This window comes from Euleptes europaea, chromosome 14 (genome assembly GCF_029931775.1).
Source record: "Euleptes europaea isolate rEulEur1 chromosome 14, rEulEur1.hap1, whole genome shotgun sequence".
NCBI lineage: Eukaryota > Metazoa > Chordata > Lepidosauria > Squamata > Sphaerodactylidae > Euleptes > Euleptes europaea.
Window position 1 is genome coordinate 32,498,708 of NC_079325.1, and position 19,835 is coordinate 32,518,542.

The window sequence follows — 19,835 nt, forward strand, 5'->3', positions numbered from 1 at the left end:
CATGATATCTGTAAAACTCTCCCGCAATGCCACATCTTAAATGAATCAGCTTTCTTCCATGTAGCTCTCCCTTTTTCTGTTCACAATCAACTGTGTTCGAGATCAGAATGCACAGGCGCAAAATGAGAGGGCTCATTTAGTGCAACAGCTTTATCATCTTTTAAACAAATTCAGTGCTATTAAAAAAAAACACACACCCAAAGTCCTTTAGGGAAAGTAGTGCTCACTCTGAGAGTAAAGATCCTGCACCCATCCATTATGGAGAACCTGAAAGACAATTTTGTTACCGAGCATGAAGAAGCTGCAGCTATTTGCTTAAGAGTTTAATTGCTACCTATTGTTTTCTACCAAGTAGCAGAGCTACTTAAGTTTCATTAAAAACATGACTCCTTCAGAAATACTAGATAGGCAGTGAAGCTTTCTACAGCGACCTTATTTCAAACAGATTCTTTTTCTAACTATGAAAACTAGTATAATGCGAAGTTTTACGTTTTGATTCTTTTCTTTCTGCATGTATGCCCATCTTTGCTTATAGGAAGGCAGGACTAGGATCAGTTTTTGTGACTCAGAAAGTAGCCTATAGTGTGCTCCCTCCCCCCAAGGAAAAATACAAATCTGCAAATGTATCTTGCTTTAAAAATAAAATCCTATACTTGCACTCTGTCACATACATAGGACACTCGGCATCTCGTAGGAAGACTGAGGCTAGTTAAGTAGGCTAGGGTTCCCAGCTCCAGGTTGGGAAATACCCGGAGATTTTGGGAGTGAAGCCTGATGAAGTCAGGTTTGGGGAGGAACTTGAATGGGGTAAAATGCCATAGAGTCCACCTCTCCTGGAGAACTGTACTCTGTCACCTGGAGATCAGTTGTAATAGTGGGAGATCTCCAGCCACCACCTGGAGGTTAACAAGTAATAGGAGCGTACTAAATAGAAAGATTTGGCAACCGACTAAGGAATTATTCAGTATGCAACTGCCAATGTACTAAATTCTTAACTTTTAAGAGAAAACCTGCAAGTGTTCAAATATGTACTACTTTACAAGATAAACCATTATATGTACTTTTTATACAGTATGTTAGAAAACTGTTCCATTCTTTATACAGGGAAATATATATACACAGATATATCACTGTACTTATAATCTCAGTGGAACAATGTCCCGTATTAAATTCTAACTATATGTAAACCAAACTTGTCAAGACGTCCCAATGTCCCGTTGTGGGTGCGTGAATCCTGCGCACCACACACAAAATGTGCTTGCTTCCGAGTCAGCTGGTTTGATTAATCCAATCAGGACATCGCTTCTTCCAAGCCTGTGTTATGCAGCTTGTGCCTTCAGTGATGTCTTTTTCTTAGCAAAATTGACTCAGGCTAATGCCTTGATGCCCAAATCAGGGCCAACATCCCAATAATGGAAAATGACAAGACTCTGGCTATACCTTGTTTCGTAGGCTTCCTCAGAATACTAATTTCATTTATCTAAAATAGGCACAATGTATATTGTAATAACACACATGTAACATTAATTGTTGGAATTCATACCTATGCCATAATATTGTAAACTCACTTGGCTGCAATCTTGCAGCTCCTGGCATGTGACTCTTAGTCCATTGACTTGCTAAACTAGAGCATGATGCTATATAAGGAAAATATCCATGGCAGGTGTTGCCAATAATCTCTATATCTAAACTGTTGTGTCATGGTAAAAATCCTGCAAAACTAATACATTGTAGTTTGTACTACTACTTATACTATACACTTATTATATATATTTCCTGGGCTATGAAATATCTGTTCTACACACTATATGTAACTAGATAAATCCAAGGAGGAGTTCAATCCATATGGTTGAATAGATTGAAAAAGATGAATAAATCTAGCCTCCTGTTGGCACAATATTCTTTCTGCATCTATGTTATTATCCTTACGTAGTTACCAAATTACATATAGTCAGAATTTAATACGGGACGTTGTTCCACTGAGATTATAAGTACAGTGATATATCTGTGTATATATATTTCCCTGTATAAAGAATGGAACAGCTTTCTAACATATTGTATAAAAAGTACATATGGTTTAAGAGTACATATGATGGTTTATCTTGTAAAGTAGTACATATTTGAACACGTGCAGGTTTTCTCTTAAAAGTTAAGAATTTAGTGCATTGGTGGCTGCGTACTGAGTAATTCCTTAACCACCTGGAGGTTGGCAACCCTAAAGTAGGCTGTTGTGGGAACTTAAGAAGACAACCCAGCAAGAGAGCCTGCATGAGCTCAGAGCCTGTTCAGCTGCCTGCATGAAGATCATACCACATGCAGAGCCAAGGGTTTCCCACTTGGGCTGAGTGACACCTGACTGTTACATAGGGTTGCCAATTCAGGCCAGGGAAATTCCTGGAGATCTGGAGGCGGTACCTGGGGAATAGTGAATTTGGGGAGGCATTTCAGCTAGAATTGATGGTATACCACAGACTCTGCCCTATGAAGCTGCTATTTCCTGCAAGGGAACAGATCTCTGTAGTCTTTTGATCAGTTGTAATTCCTGGAGAACTCCAGGCCCCATCTGGAGGTTGGCAAGCCTGTTGCTGCCGCTGGTTGGTTGCCTGATGACACATAAGGGAAGTAAGTAATCCAGGCAACCTGGAAAGGAAGCAGCCAGGTTGCTGGTTGATCTGAACTGATGCAGCAGCCAGCCTGAGATCAGATCCCTCCTTTCCCCATAGCTTCAACAGTATACACACTTTCACTCATATGTGCATTTATGTTTTTAAAAGTTTTTTTTTTAATTTGTGACAGATCTCCTGCAAGTGTCAGGCTTTATCAATGGGCCTGCAGAGAGAAGGAAATTGGTTTCTTGGCCTTGTAAGGCCAATATGCAAATAGATCTGTCAAACCTACTGTATTTACTCAAATGCAAGTCTAGTTTTTTTTAATCCAGGTATGCCATAAAAAGGGGGATCATCTTAACTTTGCATCTTTTGTGTATAACATCTTTTTTGGGGGGATTGTCTTCCTTTGCCAGGTCCCTCTTCGCCACCAGCGGGAGATTTGTAGGGCGGAGCCTGAGGAGGGCAGGGTTTGGGGAGGGGAGGGACTTCAATGCCATAGAGTCCAATTGCCAAAGCGGCCATTATCTCCAGGTGAACTGATCTCTATCAGCTGGAGATCAGTTGTAATAGCCAGAGATCTCCAGATAGTACCTGGAGGTTGGCAACTCTACTTTCAAGTAAATATGGTACTTCATTATTTTGAAAATATTTCCACGCAAGTTAATGCATCACCTACCCCATGCACCAAAACTTACAGCATGCGAGGATTGCTCAAGACATTTTGTCGGTGGTGGTGGTGGTGGAAAGTGCTACCAAATTCCAACTGATTTATGGCAACCCCATTGGATTTTCAAGACAAGAACATTCAGAGGCGGCTTGCCATTGCTTGCCTCTGCGTAGCAACCCTGGACTTCCTTGATGGTCTCTCACCTAAGTACTAAACTGCTTAGTTTCTGAGAGTTGACCAGATAGGGCTAGCCTGGGCCATCCAGGTCATCTAGTTGTGGCAAAAGTGTGAATGCCATTTTCTGAGCGATGCAGCAGGCGTTGAGTAAAAAGTAATATACTCACACAGGGGAAAACCTTACCGATTATCCATTTTTGTGAAGCTCTATGAGCCCCACATAGGCAGGCAGAACAGTTTCCCTCCAAGTATATACGGGGGCCTCCACCACCTCATTTGTGCATGCAGACTGTGTGTTATTTTCCACTTTAATGTAGCAGCTGGAACTCTGTGGTTCTCTATTTCCCAGTAAGCATCTCTCCAGGGGTACTGGCACAGAAGTGGTCCCAGAAGATTTGTGATCAACTGGGTCTTCCAGCTTCTGGAAGCAGAAAGTAAACATGTAGTTAAATTAGCTTGGGTGACCAAGCTACACCTGGGCCAAAACCATGGAAATATGCTCATGTGAAAGCAAGTTGGTATGATTCTGGGGCAGAGCATTAAGAGTTCTATGGGGCCTGGTCTAAGCATACGAAGAAGGAGGTGGTAGCATGGGCTTTATCATGTCAGACTGTAGATGGGTGAAGCTACCTTTCTGTGCTCCCACATGTAATCTGAAGTAGTTTAGTCTATTATCCTTCTAACCAACAGAAAGCTTGCTGGTCCCAATGTGGATGACAAAAATTAAACAGTGGGGCCACACATAGATGAGGTAGGCATCTTAACACATCAATGGGAATTTCAAATTCAAATACCTTTATTGACATACTAAATAAGGGGATTTTCTGGGTGTGACATTGCAAATTAACCTATAGGAAAAGATGGCCTTTTTAAAAAGCCCAGTGAAGACTAAAAATACCCCCTAAGTTATGAAAGCAGCTGTGCGTCGATTGAAGGAAGGATCTTAAAGGAAAAACCTCAAGCCCTGAGAGTTTAGAGAATTCTAACGGGAGATTTTTGGGGAGGGAATTTTAAAATCTCTCCCAGCCACAATTCCTCACAAGTCTTCTGTTTGGGCCAGCTTCATTTCCGCTTATTTTTGTTTGCATGTGTAGACTTTGCTTAAGTTAGATGAGAAGGAAGAGTTCTGGGATGTACCACTTCAGACAACCACCAGATGGAAGAGCGTATCATATTTTTTGAAGGTTCTACCAAGCACAGTTTCTCTGCTTGCAGTAAACAGGCAGGCTCCTTGGGGACAAAGATATGCAAACCATTTCCCCTGATGTGCTACATGCAGGGCATTTGTTTTTTTTTAAGTGGGGGAGTGTTCAGCAGAGGAGTATTCAGTTGTTTCTGTGGGACCTTGGATTCTCATGCCAAAAAGTTACTCTTGTGTTGAAATTTTCCTTTGCACACAGTAGGCCTCAATGTTCAGTCTTTTTTCTCTGTCTCCATAAGCTTGTTTCCAGAGACCTAGGCCAGGGGTCTGCAAACTATGCGGCTCTTTGGCCCGTTGAGTGCGGCTCTCCGAACTTGGCTCGGAGCCCCTGCTCTCGCCCCTGGTCGCGCCAGCAGCCGGGCTGCGGAGCCGGCGTGCCTGAGAGAGAGAGAGAGAGAGAGTGCGAGAGAGCAGGCGAACGGGCGCGCTGTCTCTCCACCCCCTCACCGTGGAGAATGGCCAGGTCCCCCTTTCCCTTGCCCTCAATGGTTGGGAGGCTAAAGCCTCCCCTCCCCTCTAGCTGTGCAATTGCTGGGCGGGCGGCTCGGCTGTTCCTGCCCACCCCGCCTATCAGCTGTTGGGCGGGGCGGGCTTCATTTGGTAGACCTGGCCTCCGGCTGAGTCCCATTGGGAGGCCATGTCTACCCACTGGCTTTCTTGGCGGTAGACCTGGATTCCTAGGAGGGGAAAAGTCCCCCTTCAGAGGCCAGGTCTACCAATTGGCTTCTATGGGCCTCCGGAGGCCAGGTCTACTGCCAAGAAAGCCAGTGGGTAGACCTGGCCTCCCAATGAGACTCAGCCGGAGGCCAGGTCTATCAATAGGCTTTTATGGTGGTAGACCAGGCCTCCAGACGAGGACTCCAGACAGGGAGGGGGAAATGGCAGGGACTTACAATTTAATTTTTATCAATAAATAAGATCACTATTAAGTATGATATCAAGTTTTATTCAGTGTACCTATAGTTTAATTAAGACTTAAAACTTTAATTAAAGTTTATTAAGTTAATAAACAGTGTACCTACCTATATAGTTTAAGTTTAAGAAATTTGGCTCTCAAAAGAAATCTCAGTCGTTGTACTGTTGATATTTGGCTCTTTTGACTAATGAGTTTGCCGACCCCTGACCTAGGCATTTCAGCTATTACTGCTCCTTTGTGCAATACATATTAGAAAATTAAGAGACTGCAGACCACTTATTTGCCTCTGACTCTGCAAACATGGGATCCATTAACTATTTTCACTTTACCCAGTTCTACATCTACTTTCAAAGCCCATGGGTGGCACATTGCTCTGTGCAAAGGAGCACCAATTTGCACGCAAAGTTTGTTGCAAATGTGGATAATGACAGTCTGAAGCATTCTAAAGCAGTGGCTTCCAAACCCTGGAGTTCATTCCTTGGAAACTTATCAGGGAATTGCTCATTCAGAAGATCAGTAGGGGCACGAGGAGCTCCCCTTGCAGTACTAGTTGTGGAGCCAGGCATGACCTACACAAGAGGAGCAGGAGGTCTGGCCAGTGCTCCAAGGAAGCCGCTTGTGCATCCTGGCACACGACCTCAGCAGGTTCTTCTACAAAGCACAAGGTCCTATAGCACATACAGAGGAACCTCTAAGAAGTTCCTCAATGTGGGAAGGGCCCCCTGATGCGAGCAAGCTTTGCTACAGTGGGGATAATCTGGGGAGCTGAAAAGTCAGCTTTTCTCTTACCTTGCATCCTGCTGTTTCCTCCAAAATCAAGTGCAACAGGCGAATGTATTCAGCTGCTGCTTTAAGCATGTCAACTTTACTAGGCTTCCTGTCTTTTGGGATTAATGGCACAAGAGACTTGAGTTTGGAAAAACCGCTGTTCAAGTTCTTTATCTGTTAAAAAAAAGGAGGAGATTAAAATAAAGGGACTCAAGTTCTGAATTTCCCTCTCTCCCCTCTCAGAGAGCTGTGGCTCACCCAAGGTCACCCAGTAGGCTTCACGTGGAGGAGTGGGGAAACTGACCCGGTTCGCCAGGTTTAGCATCCACCACTCATGTGGAAGAGTGGGGAATCAAACCCAGGTCTGCAGATTAGAGTCCACCGCTCCAAACCACCGCTCTTAACCACGACGGCTTCCATGCACATGTCCACTTTCCGTTTACTTCTATAGAGTTATGCTGGGTTGTGTTCCCAGCTCCATGTTGGGAAATACCTGGAGATTTTGGGGGTGGAGTCTGAGGAGGGCGGTTTTTGGGGGGATTCAATAGAGTATATTGCCATAGAGTCCACCTTCCAAAGCAGCCATGTAGTTCAGGGGACCTGATCTCTGTTGCCTAGAGATCAGGTATAATGCCAGGAACTCTCCAGCCACCACCTGGAGGTTGGTAACCCTACCCATGGATCAAACCTTGCCCCTATTGTGCCACACTGCAGAGTTCCCCAAAATCTGTTGTCAGAGTCATTTGTCTGACCATGAAAGAGCCAAAATAACCACAATGTAAGGAGCAGCTCAAAAAAGAAACAGGGCATTAAGCTCCAATCATTCAAATCTAGCAGGGGCCCCGCATCCAGTGTTGCAATATGCTAAATACAAGGGCAAAGAAATGTGATAAGGGAAACTAGTTTTGCAGAGAGTTGTGAAAGGCTGTGCTTCTTATAAGTATACACGTAAACACCACTTCTCTTGCTGAGTTATTCTATTCAGTGAAACAGGTCTGGGAAGCAATTTAAAAGACTCTTTCCCTACATACAACAGTGGGGTAAGCAACCCCTCTTCAAACCACCTTCAACTCTCCCAAAAACTGTTACCCCTCTTCTAAGAACAGTGCAAAAACCAAGTTTAGAACAGGTGGCAGATGCATTTCCCCATCCAAAGTTTACCCAAGTTATCTAGAGTCAACACTTAGTGCAGCTAGTTAGTAGATAAGACCTCTCTTTAAAGCATTGGAGCTATTTTATTGCTCAATTCAGACACCTTTCCCAGCAAAATTGGCACAAGAATGCTACCCCCACCCCCAAGCCTGCCTCTCACTCTCTCAGAGCTTGCAGGATACTGCTGGCTAGTGCCAGCACGACAGTGGCCACCAGGATGCTGGAAAAAGAGAAGCTTCCAAAACCATGTATTTAGTAGTGTTGAATACTGATTACCCACAACTTGCAGGATTTGCCTGGCCCTGTATAAATAGGATGCAGCAAGGGTCCCCAACCTTTTTGAGCCCATGGGCCCCTTTGGAAACCCAACACTGGGCAATGGGTGTAACCGCATGAGGGTTGCCATGGCTACGGCTGCCAATCTCCAGGTGGTGGCTGGAGATCTCTTGCTATTACAGCTGATCTCCAGGCGACAAAAGATCAGTTCACCTGGAGAAAATGGCTGTTTTGGAAGGTGAGCCCTATGGCATTGACGTCCCTCCCCGCCCTCCTCAGGCTCCACCCCCCCAAAAAAAACTCTCCAGGTATTTTCCAACCTGGAGCTGGCAACCCTAGCCATGGGAGGTGGAGCCAGACACACACATTCACGGAGGAAGCCCAAGTGCAGGGGACAAGGGTAACTTTAAATAATACACTGGGAAAGAGGAGTGAAGAAATAGCAAAGTCAATGGTGGCAGCCGCCATTGAAATGTTTTTAATAATATGCACAGCCAATCAGTTCTCCAGTGGTCAGTCAGATGCCCTGCTGGGCAAAAAAGTATTGCTTTACTTATTTTTAACTACTTTATTTCCCCCTCTTGCTTGCCATGAGCCACCTTGGATGTTTTCCCCCAAGCATCTTGCACGCAAGCATCCTCAACCAAACTGTGGTCCCCTACTTACCCTCTCTCTTTCTTTGGCATTAGCGGCATGTCTCCTGCCCAGGACCTGCTCCCGGTTCTCAGTGGGAAAGTAGTAGCCGGAGGGCTTCCTCTTCATGCGGGTAATAGGTGCCATGAAGGGCAGGGGGCCAAACCGCTCACTCAGGATCTCTCCGAGAATCTCCGGCGGAGAGGTCAGGAGTAGAGGCCACTGCCGAGCTTCCTCCAGGGGCGCTTCTTTAGCCATGTTTACTCCCGAGGACAAGACAAAGAGAAGAAAGAGAGCGATGCTTATAGTCCTGCCTGCAACCAGAGCTGGAGTTATATACAAGCTAAATAAACTACGCTAACGCCTCAGATTGTGAGGGGCCTCTAAATAATTTTTTTTAATTGATAGTGTGATTCTAAGAACACCTTCCTGGGAGTAAGCCCCCATTGAGTAGACTCAAGTAGGATTCTGAGGAGACCTGTGCTCTAAACTGGGATGTGTGTGTGGGTAATGCTATAAGGCCTCTTATCCTTGACATAGTTTAGGGCCTCCGCATGTCTCAGTCAGGCCCTGCTCACAACATTTTAGAAAGAGCAGAAGCACCCTGGGCACAACTCAATATACCAGTTCCCTATTGCAAACTTCTCAGCTCTGACAGACTTTAAGGTTGGTTTGTCAGCTTTATCTGTTACAATTTCCTCATTGAGACACCCTAAATTATAAGGGGGGGGGGAGAAACCTCACTGAAGCCAACCCTTTACTTACAAGCCTTGAAGAAGAAACAGAGAGAGACCCCTGAGCAGCCTCTAGCCAAAGCTAAATATATCCAGAGACTACCCTGAGGAACCCCTCCAAATCACTGCAAGGATGTGATGGGAAAAGTCACACCTGTTGCCTTTGAGGTGCCTCTTAAAGGCAAAGGAGCCCTCCCCTCTGGAAACAAAAGCCACGGAATACCTTGGATTTGGATGAACTGTCCTGGGAAAAGGGCGAGTGCTGACAAACCAGTGGAGGACCCAGAGGAATCCCTCAAGAAGCAATATTTGCCCAGTCTTATAGTAGGGGAAGTTTCCCTCACCCCAGTGGTTGCTTGGAGCAGCACTACCCAGTTCCAACAAGAACAAGCCTCCTCTGACCCTAACAGCTGTTCGTGGTGAAGTAGATGCCAGAGATGCTTCTTCCTTCCTGGGGTTTCCACAATGGGAAAATTTGCAGCTGTTGGAATTCTCCACCTAGGCTAAAGGGGGCAACCCTGACTGGCCAGCAGTGCTGCTTCTACGCCAAGGGAGGAAAACACCATTCTAAATAGCATAGCATTCACCTTCTTAGCACAAGGTTTTTCTGGCCTGTGTCTAAAGCTGACGCATCTCTACTTAGGCAGCTGAAGTTTCCGCAGCCACTGATCTCTTTTGCCAGAGAAACATCCTGGGTTGAATGTGTGAGTCAGACACTCAGAGGTACAGGGGGGCAGGGGGCAGCAAAAAAAGAAAAGCGACCACATGTACAGGACAGGTAGTTGTAGGAGAAAGAATTTTGGCAACCAAGATAGGTCACACTCCCATGCTGCCGTTGCTGTCTTGACTATTCAGAGTTTGCAGGCAGCTTTGTTGACTCATTGAAAAAATGAGTCCAAAAGCAACAGTCGTGTAGTGCCTTTTTACTAGGACCAATCAAAATGTTTTCAAAACAGTGGGGCAGGAGCACGGCTCACTGGTAGAGCATCTGCTCTGATTGCTGAGGGCCCTAAGTCCAGTCCCCAGCATCTCCAATTAAAAGGACCAAGTAGGAAGTGGTGTGAAAGACCTCTTCCCGAGTCCCTGGGGAGTGGCTGCCAGTCTGAGTAGACATTACTGACCTCAATGGACCAATAGTCTGATTCAGTATAAGGCAGCTTCATGTGTTCAGTGAGCAAATGTTCAGGTTCCCCAGAACTCAGGCTGAATGTTCAGCACGAAAATAAAATGTTGGCTTCAAGATACCACAAAACTCTGTGTTGTTTTGGCCACAGCAAACTAACACGACTGCTTTCTGTAAATTGGAATAAAGAGGTATATAAATACCTATTTGGAAAGTTCCTTGCCAGAAACGTTAGGAACACTAATGTGGGGACCACCCCATTTGCAGCATTAGAGCGATCTCAAAAGAACTTTGGAGTGATACAAGCCTTGGTGAACTCTTTTCTTGCTACAGTACTAGAGGTGCCTTGAATAGGGCAATAATCTTGGAAATCAGCGTGGAAATCAAGTGACATAAGCAGATCCTAATAAAGATTTGGACAGTCAGCAGAGATATCCTGCTTATTTCCCCATTTCTCTTTCCAGTCCACAGCTGCTAACATCACTCTTTCTTTCTGAGTGGGATACATTCTTGCAAGACAGATTTCCCAGGTATACAAATCTTGTATACTTTAACTCTCTTCCTCAGCTGGGATGGATGCTTTCTTATAACCGCTGAAGATCTGTTGCTTCTAAGTAAGCAGGTTTAGGAAAGCAATGTTAATCTCAGCTATGATATGCAGGTGCCAAAAGCCAAGACAGAGCCAAAGGATATGGAATGCCAATTCAAGGTTCTTGCAGAAGAACATTTCTTTCAGATGATTCAGGGCAGTCAACCTCAGGAGAAAGACAGGGGCTTGCTTCCCAGATTATTACCAGGAGCTTTGATCTGAGTAGAGCAACAATGGAACAGTAGAGGGTGCTACATACCAGCTTATGTCTTTTGACCACCTGTCTGTACTTTTAACAAACAAGGCTGCCCTCTTTACAGCTCCTGTGCCTTTAATGGCAGCTGGTTAGGCAGAAATGTAGAAGGTGAAGTGTTTGTCATTACTTATGCAAAGCACCTGATGAACAGCCTTGCTAGTCTGTTGCAGCAACACCCCCATACCAGCCCCAAAAAATCTTGTGGTGCTTTAAAGACAACTAGATTTACTGCAGCATAAACGTTTTTGACCTGACCTGGATAGCCCAGGTAGGGGAGCCAGCTCTGGATTGGGACATACCTGGAGATTTTGGGGGTGGAGCCTGGAGAGGGCAAGGTTTGGGGAGGGGTGGCACCTCAGCAGAATTCACCTTCCAAAGCAGCCATTTTCTTCAGAGGAACTGATATCTGCTCTTTGGAGACCAGCTGCAATTCCAGGAGATCTCCAGTTACCACTTGAAGACTGACAATCCTAAATCCAGGCTAGCCTGATCTCGTCAGATCTCAGAAGCTAAGCAGGGTCAGCCCTGGTTAGTACTTGGATGGGAGACCACCAAGGAAGTCCAGGGTTGTTACGCAGAGGCAGGCAATGGCAAACCACCTCTGAACATCTCTTGCCTTGAAAACCCTACAGGGTTGCCATAAGTTGGCTGCAACTTGATGGCCAAAATAATAATAATAATATTGTAGGCTACAGCCCACTTCCTCATATGCATAAAGTGAAACACGTATATGCACATGAGAATGGGGAAAGAATGGGAGCAATGGCTATAAAATGCAAGAGGAATACTCTAACATTTAAATGCTCAGAGACTTCATGCTGAAGTTGACTCTAAATCCAGCAGATCTGTGAGATAGCACAAGATTCTTTTCGGTTTTCCAAAGGACTATCTCTGCCCATAGCATCCTGCCTGAGTTTTGAGATGCACAAGCAAGGGGCATCTATGGGAGTCCCATATTATCCAAGATTCGGTTGGTGGAGATTCAGCAGAAGGCCTTTTTGACTCCTGCTCTAAAATAGAGGAACTGTATCCCCTGGGAAGAGCAGCTGATAGCAGGCCTTCCAACATACCGTACATTGAAAATATTTTTATTCTGGAAGGCCTTTGAATGAAATAGTTGGTTGTGTGAGGTTTGAATGTTTTATCGTGTTTAGAACCTTATGGTATTATTTGATGTTTTCTGTCAGCTGCCTTGAGAGCTTCCTGGGAAACAGGAAAGTAGCATATACATTAAGTAAAGTCAATGAAAATAATCACTTCAGGAAACGTTTCACCCATTTGTATGTGCCAAGCTCCTGTTATCCTGACCTGGATAGCCTCAGGCTAGCCTGATCTCATGAGATCTCAGAAGCTAAGCAGGGTCATCTCTGGTTAGACTTTGGATGGGCAACTACCAAGCACTACCAGGGTCGTGATGCAGAGGCAGGCAATGGCAAACCACCTCTGAACATCTCTCCCTATGGGGTTGCTATAAGTCAGCTGTGACTTGACAGCAAACACACACACACAAGCTTCTGTTAAAGACACAAGAGCTAGGCTAGTTTTTTGGGTTTTTTTTAAGTGGCAATGCTAGACTTCACGTGCATTTCTGTCCATGTACCTGGATAACAGAAATAAGGTATAGCATGAACAAATTTACAGTTAAAAATTCTACCTTTTGGATGTTGATATCTTATTGTCCTATTACATTTCAAATGGCTGCTAAATCTTTGTCAGATTGATTTATTGACTTCATTTATACCCCACCTTGAGCCTGCTAAGCAGTGGTGGTGGATAGTGCCTTCAAATCACAGCCTCATAGAGTTTTCAAGGAGAGAGATTAACTAGTTTGCCATTGCCTGCCTCTGCATAGCAACCTTGGCCTGTCTCCCATCCAAGTACTAATCAGGGCGGACCCTGATTAGCTTCCAAAATCTGACAAGATCAGGCTAGCCTGAGTTATCCAGGTCAGGGCATACTAAGCAATATTCCTATTCTATTGCTAAAATAACTTTGGAAACAAGCCAAGTGACACAGCAACCAATGCCTCAAAAGTCACCTTTGCCCAGGGAAGCTTGGCATCCTTTTCTGAACCAGGTGGTTCCACTATGGAAACAACATTGAACTTTATATGGGGTTTCCAACCTCCAGATGGTGGCTGGAGATCTCCCACTATTACAACTGATCTCAAGATCAGTTCACCTGGAGATCAGTTCACCTGGAGAAAATGGCTGCTTGGGAAGGTGGACTCTATGGCATTGAACCCCAATGAGGTCCCTCCCCAAACACCACCCTCCTCAGGCTCCACCCCAAAAATCTCCAGATATTTTCCAACCTGGAGCTGGCAATCCTGGCTTTACAACCATATTGAGATGGGACATAGGCTGTGAATCTGGGCTATGGCTGTATGGCTACATAACGTGCACCAAAAAGAAAACAAACGCCTTGTGGCAGTTTAAGGACTAACACACGCACAAGCTTCATGGGCTTGAGCCCAGTTTGCCAGATGCAGTGTCTGAATTATTGCAAAAGAACAGCTCAGCACAAATTTGACCTCTGGCAATATTCAAAATGCAGCAGGAGAATATTTGCAGCTTGCAGGACACTTACATTCCTGAAAACCTTTATTCTTCAACAAATGAACTTCAAAGGGAGTCTCTAAGAGGAAATGGCTGGATTAGTATTCATCAGGGTTGATAGTATTAGCCAGGAACTCAACAGGTCTGACAATTTTCTCACTCTCTATAGGTGCTAAAGTAGCATAACAAAGGAGTCTGTCTGTTATCACCAATTACAGCTGTTAAGAACGATCATTGTGTTTATCTGTATGCTGTTGGTAAACAGGAGCCTTGTGCCAGTGCAAACTGGAGTTTTAAATAGAAATGTTACAAACTAAAATTTTAAACTCACCGTTCTTTCCTCTCTGTATATAAAAAGCTTGCTAAGAATTCTCTCCCTTTCTCTAGAATGCTCATTGTCTGCCCCCTCCTTCTGTAGGCATACCATGAAAGCAGAGAGATACAGCCCCATGCCACACATCACACCTGCAGGTACATAGTGGCTCCTGCAGACCCTTTCAGATCAGGAAAATGTGGCAAAGGGAAATGCTTACACCACCCATCCGTATGCACGGTGATCCCAGTCCACACGCCCAAAAATCAAGTTTAAAAGAATTGTTGGGAACTTTGATATAAATATTTTAATGCATAAAAAAGGTAAAGGTCCCCTTGCAAGCACCGGGTCATTCCTAACCCATGGGGTGACGTCACATCCCGACGTTTACTAGGCAGCATTTGTTTACAGGGCGGTTTGCCAGTGCCTTCCCCAGTCGTCTTCCCTTTACCCCCAGCAAGCTGAGTATTCATTCTACCGACCTCGGAAGGATGGAAGGCTGAGTCAACCTTGAGCCGGCTACCTGAAACAGACTTCCGCCGGGATTGAACTCAGGTTGTGAGCAGAGCTTGGACTGCAGTACTGCAGCTTAACACTCTGTGCCACGGGGCTCCTATTAATGCATAAATACATATATAATTCTCCTCTACTCTTTTTTAATCTTCACAACAACTATGTGAGATAGGTTAGGCTGAAAGCACAAAGGTCACCCATCAAGCATCCATGGCCAAGCAGGGATTTGAACCTGGGTCTTCTGAGTCCTAGACTGACACTTTAACCTCTATATCACTCGGGTGGTGTGAAAATGACTAGCTTGGATGGTTTTTTAGATAAGAATTGAACCAATTTCTCATGATCAAAGATCATGAGAACCTCCCTGGTCAGAGGCAGTCTACTTACATACAAGATTCTAGGGAGAAAGCAACAACGGGTTGCGCCATTCAGCCATAGGCTCACAGTTGACTCACTGAGGATAAGAGCTGCCATTCATCGACCTTGATCTTATCTAGTAAGGCAATTCTTATGTTCTTATTTTTATGTTTATTGCGATTAGGTTCACTGATAAAGAATCCAGGTTCATCTGATCAGTTGTGGGTCTTTGGTCATGGTTGTTTTGCTTCCTGCAATTCTGAACACTGAGGGGTAGTTCAAGGTCTTAATTAGAATAGCCAGATGTTTCTGACTGGGGAAAAACACACACCGTCATGCTCTATTCATTGTTTGAAATCCCAAATGACAGAGAAATTTGCATCTAGCACAGTGGTTTCCATAATTCGCTTTTTTTCTGTTGTCATCAGAGAGAAGCCGTTTGCAGGCCAGTGGGGGAGAACTCTGAAGCCAAAACCCCCTGTTCCCTGCTGCCTCTTCTTCTCTGAAGGTGACCTCAGGAAACATTTCCTGCCTCTTAAAGGTCCGATGAGAGGCAGAAAGGAAAATCAGCCTCTTCTTATCACGTTCGAAAGAACTTTCTGAGTTTCTGGTTGTCGAAACGCTTGTTTTGAACCTGTTTCCAGTTGTACTTGGGAGGGGGGGTTGTTCTGGATAGCAAACGGAAGGAGTTCTGTTCGGGTTCACCAAAAACTACTCTCTTGACCAGCCTGTAAAAGGCCCAGTTAAACTCCCTGCTGTTGAATGTGGCGACCCCACATACACGACCCTACCGTTTTTAACTTCACACTTTGCATTTCGTACCAGCTTAAATGACAAATCGGAGAGTCGGGGACACGAACTGATTTTTTCCAGCTGTATTTTTGATCTGGATGGATTGTACTTCGGGTGGCAGCAGCTGCTTACAAAATGCAAGCAAAGGACTGTGAGGAACTGGGATCGCTCGGCCTTATGTAACTGCCTTCATTTCCAAGGGTGTACGGCATCCGTAGGCAAATGCATCTCTCTTCTGCTTCTCTCAGTTTGTTGCGTTTTTCCACACATGCAGTTTGGCACGTCCTATAGGTCAGGCGGCTGCTTCCTTTGGGCGGGTGGAAGCTGACGTGTTCCTTCTGGCACAGACTTTTACCTTTCAGGGTTGGCACAGATTCCTTCTTTCATAATACTGGGGATTTTTAAAAAAGCAAACAAAGCAGCTTATTTCTTATAAGAAAGGTGCTAGTTGTTTTGAGACAGTTTAACTGTATATATAATGGGTAAGTCTGATTCAGACTGCCTGCTGAGTAGGGGGGAAACCCCTTTCCTGACTTGCTTTGGTGTCTTTAACAGTCGTTTGTTCCACAAAAATCAGCAGGTGCCGTTTTCTGCAGCAGGAAGATAACAGCAACCTGATCTAGGCAGGTGCTGATGTGTAAAGGAACAGAAGAAGTGACTAATTAAACATTTGGCAATTTGGTGTGTGGCTTCTCCATACCCAGTTAGGCCTTTCATTGCTCATAAAGACTATTAGGTCTGGAGGTGTTTGTTTCTGTTCACCTCATGCACGGCCAAACTCATTTTTGGCTCTTGCCTTCCACGCATGGCAGCCTTTGCTGCTAGGGTGAGGTGTCCTTGCATGCAAACAGGCCTGGGAAAAGGACCTGTGACTCCCTGAGTAAATGAAAACAGGGATGTTCCCTCTCCATTAGGGTTGCCAGGTCCCTCTTCATCACCGGTGGGAGGTTTTTGGGACAGAGCCTGAGGAGGACGAGGTTTGGGGAGTGGAGTGACTTCAATGCTATAGAGTTCAATTGCCAAAGTGGCCATTTTCTCCAGGTGAACTGATCTCTACCAGCTGGAGATCAGTTTTAATAGCAGGAGATTTCCAACTTCTACCTGGTGGTTGGCAACCCTACTCTCCATACACTTCCTAAGGATCAGGTGCATGGGGGGGGGGTCTGTTGTACCTGACAGAAAAAGGTGTAGGTGGACCTTTGGTGAATTTGTTCCCTCTAAATCTTTTCAGAATTCTTAGGAAACATTCACTGATTGATTGAGTGTTATGAGATTGGACAGGATTCAATTGCTAACGTGATATTGAGCACCTGACTGTATCTGAAGTTTGGCAGGCATCACATGTAGCATTGGCCTTCAAGATAGGGTTGCTAACCTCCAGGTAGTAGCTGGAGATCTCCTGCTATTACAACTGATCTCCAGCCGATAGAGATCAGTTCACCTGGAGAAAATGGCTGCTTTGGCAATTGGACTCTATGGCAATGTGAAGTCCCTCCCCCCCTGAAACCCCACCTTCCTCAGACTCCGCCCCAAAAACCTCCCGCCAGTTGCGAAGAGGGACCTGGCAGCCCTACTTCAAGAAGACCTTTGGCACATGTTCTCACAATCAGAAGTATGGTGCAAGGTTACAAGAGTAATGGTGCAATCCAAAGCAGCGTTAAACCCTTCTATGTGCTTTAAAGTCAGTGGGCTTAGACACATGCTACTCTGTCCAGGATTGCCCTGTGTGAGTCTTCTTTACAGCAGCAGCTAGGGTTGCCAACCTCCACATACTACCAGGAGATCTCCTGCTATTACAACTGATGTCCAGCCAATAGAGATCAGTTCACTTGGAGAAAATGGCCACTTTGGCAATTGGACTCTATGGTATTGAAGTCCCTCCCCTCCCCAATCACCCTCCTCAGGCTCTGCCACAAAAACCTCCCGTGATGGCGAAGACGGACCTGGCAACCCTGGCAGCAGGGTGGCTCTCGAACAGCCTTTTGGAAGAGGCCTACCTCACCTCTGCTTTGTGCTCTGCCATAATTCTGAGAATGGTTTTTAGGACAGCCTTGGCAGGTGTTATGGCTGAATAATTGTTTCAGTTATGTGGAGTCCTTTGGTGATGGTCAGAGCAGAAATTAGAGATGGTTTTATTGTAAGAGTATGTTTTGCTTCTTAACGTCATGCAAGCTACCATGCTGATATTATTGTAAAAAGCCATTTATAGCTGGCAGTGGCACACAGTGGCACCGACAGTTTATCAGAGATCTTCTGTGTTTAGGGTTGCCAGATCTGTCTTCACCACTGTTGGGAGGTTTTTGGAGCAGAGCCTGAGGAGGGCGGGGTTTGGAGAGGGGAGGGACTTCAATGCCATAGAGTCCAATTGCCAAAGTAGCCATTTTCTCCAGGTGAACTGACCTCTATCGGCTGGAGATCAGTTGTAACAGCAGGAGATCTCCTGCCACCATCTGGAGGTTGGCAACCCTATCTATGTTACCTGCCAAAGGAAGGGTTACAATAAGCCTAAAGCATTTATTTATTTTGGAATGTTAAAGTAAAGATAATTGTAATTCTGAGTTCAAACCTGGAATTTTTGGCACATTTGAACTATTTGTAAAAAAAAAATTTTTGTTTCAACTTTACTTGCAGGTTCTCCAGACACAGGCTGACCGTCCTCCCCCAGGCAACCCCCCCCCCATGTAAACCCATCCCTGGATGGAGAGTGACAAACATACTTGCAAATATTATAAAAGCTTCACTCCTTTTGCTGGCTGTGAACCTGTGCTGCCCTTGAGTCTTTGTAAGAAAGGGTTGAGTCTTATCTAAGTGATAAGAGGTAGTAAAGGACAAAGACATTTCCTCTAGTAGTAATCAAAAGCATTTACTTAAATCAACAACATGATCCAAGGCCTTTTCCCTTTAATAGAAATTTTATTTTGGTGTTCAGGTGGTCAGAGCGTCATCCCAGGTGCCCTTTTTGGAAAATGGGGAAGGGAAAATTGAAAGGAATTGTTGCCCAATGGAAGGGGCTTTCAGTCTGGTAGATATTTTGTTATCTAGGTAATTTGTAATGTCTCCTTCTACTTAGGGAGCACTCAAGGTAATAAACAATAGGCCAAAAATCTTTTTTTTAAATACAGATTTCTGCTTGGTTCCAGATTTCTGCAGTCCGTATCCTAATGCACTGTTTACTGGTTGTCCCATCCTGTTGATGGTATTTACACTTTGTAATCCACCTGGAGTCTCAGTGAGAAAAGTGGGCTACAATGTAAATAAAAATAAATTATAGGCTCTTCTGTGTAATGGGCAGGGATTCATCTCACTCATCTCCTGGTCTGCCGGCTTAATGACCAGTTCTCCTCCTCGAGGGACTTCTTTCCACAACTTTTTTTTTTAATTTAAGGTAAAGGTAGTCCCCTGTGCAAGCACTGGGTCATTACTGACCCATGGGGTGACATCACATCCTGACATTTATTAGGCAGACTTTTAAATTACCTTAAAGACTAACAAAAATATTTTTTGTTAGTCTTTAAGGTGCTACTGGACTCTTGCCCTTTTTGACTACTGCAAACAGACTAACACGGCTACCCACTGTGTTTTAAATTACCTTTTCATTAAGGGATGATAAGGCTGAGTGGCTCCATTCAGCAAGTACTGATGTTGTAGTGGTAGAAGCACAGGATGAATTTTCACTTCAGTATTTAGAACATTTGCTGAGCATGGATGCTCCATTTAACTATCATGGCATGTAGCTATTGGCAGACTTGGCCTCTGTGGATCAGTCAATATGGAGAGGAATCAGTTACTGGAGAGGAAGAGGACTTTTAGTTCTCAAGGCCTATGCAAAACACAGGGGCAGGTACTTGAGAATACCCTGTCAGACCCCTTTCCATGGCAAGTCTTAATGGGGGTCAGTTGAGGGGGTAAGATCCATAGCGTGGTTCAGAGGCCTACACTTGGATGTATTGAATTGGAAATGGAATTGGAGGAGAAAAGTTGCTAGGTTTTCTATTGTGATTATTAACATTGTAGGAATTACAACAGGGGAATGCTATTTAATTTAGTTAATTTAAGAAATGCAGCCAATTCTTGTGGCTGTATATTTAGCTTACCCTTCCTCCAATGAGCTAAGAGCAGCTTACATGGTCTCGCCCCCAATTTTATCCCAACAACCTTGGCTGAAAAGAGATTTGAACCAGTCTTCCCATTCCTAGATCAA

At 44.8% G+C, this 19,835-nt stretch overlaps 1 protein-coding gene across 1 annotated transcript; it reads right to left on the reverse strand.

Annotated features, from left to right (window-relative positions):
- Positions 1-137: 137 nt before the first annotated feature.
- FIGLA (folliculogenesis specific bHLH transcription factor) lies at positions 138-8,657 on the reverse strand. The gene is made up of 4 exons (XM_056860407.1): positions 8,433-8,657; positions 6,360-6,512; positions 3,638-3,874; positions 138-267 (listed from the first exon to the last, which is right to left on the reverse strand). The coding sequence occupies exons 1-3, from the start codon at positions 8,655-8,657 to the stop codon at positions 3,641-3,643; spliced, it is 612 nt and encodes a 203-aa protein (XP_056716385.1). The 3' UTR covers positions 138-267; positions 3,638-3,640.
- Positions 8,658-19,835: the final 11,178 nt, after the last annotated feature.

Bases quoted from the DNA above. Each gene is read 5' to 3' on its own strand.
- FIGLA (XM_056860407.1), bottom strand. From the start codon at position 8,657: ATGGCTAAAGAAGCGCCCCTGGAGGAAGCTCGGCAGTGGCCTCTACTC. The intron at 6,513-8,432 runs GTAAGTAGGGGA...TTTTTTTAACAG, and splicing joins ATGCCAAAGAAAGAGAGAGG to ATAAAGAACTTGAACAGCGG. The intron at 3,875-6,359 runs GTAAGAGAAAAG...TTCTGCTTCCAG, and splicing joins AGGAAACAGCAGGATGCAAG to AAGCTGGAAGACCCAGTTGA.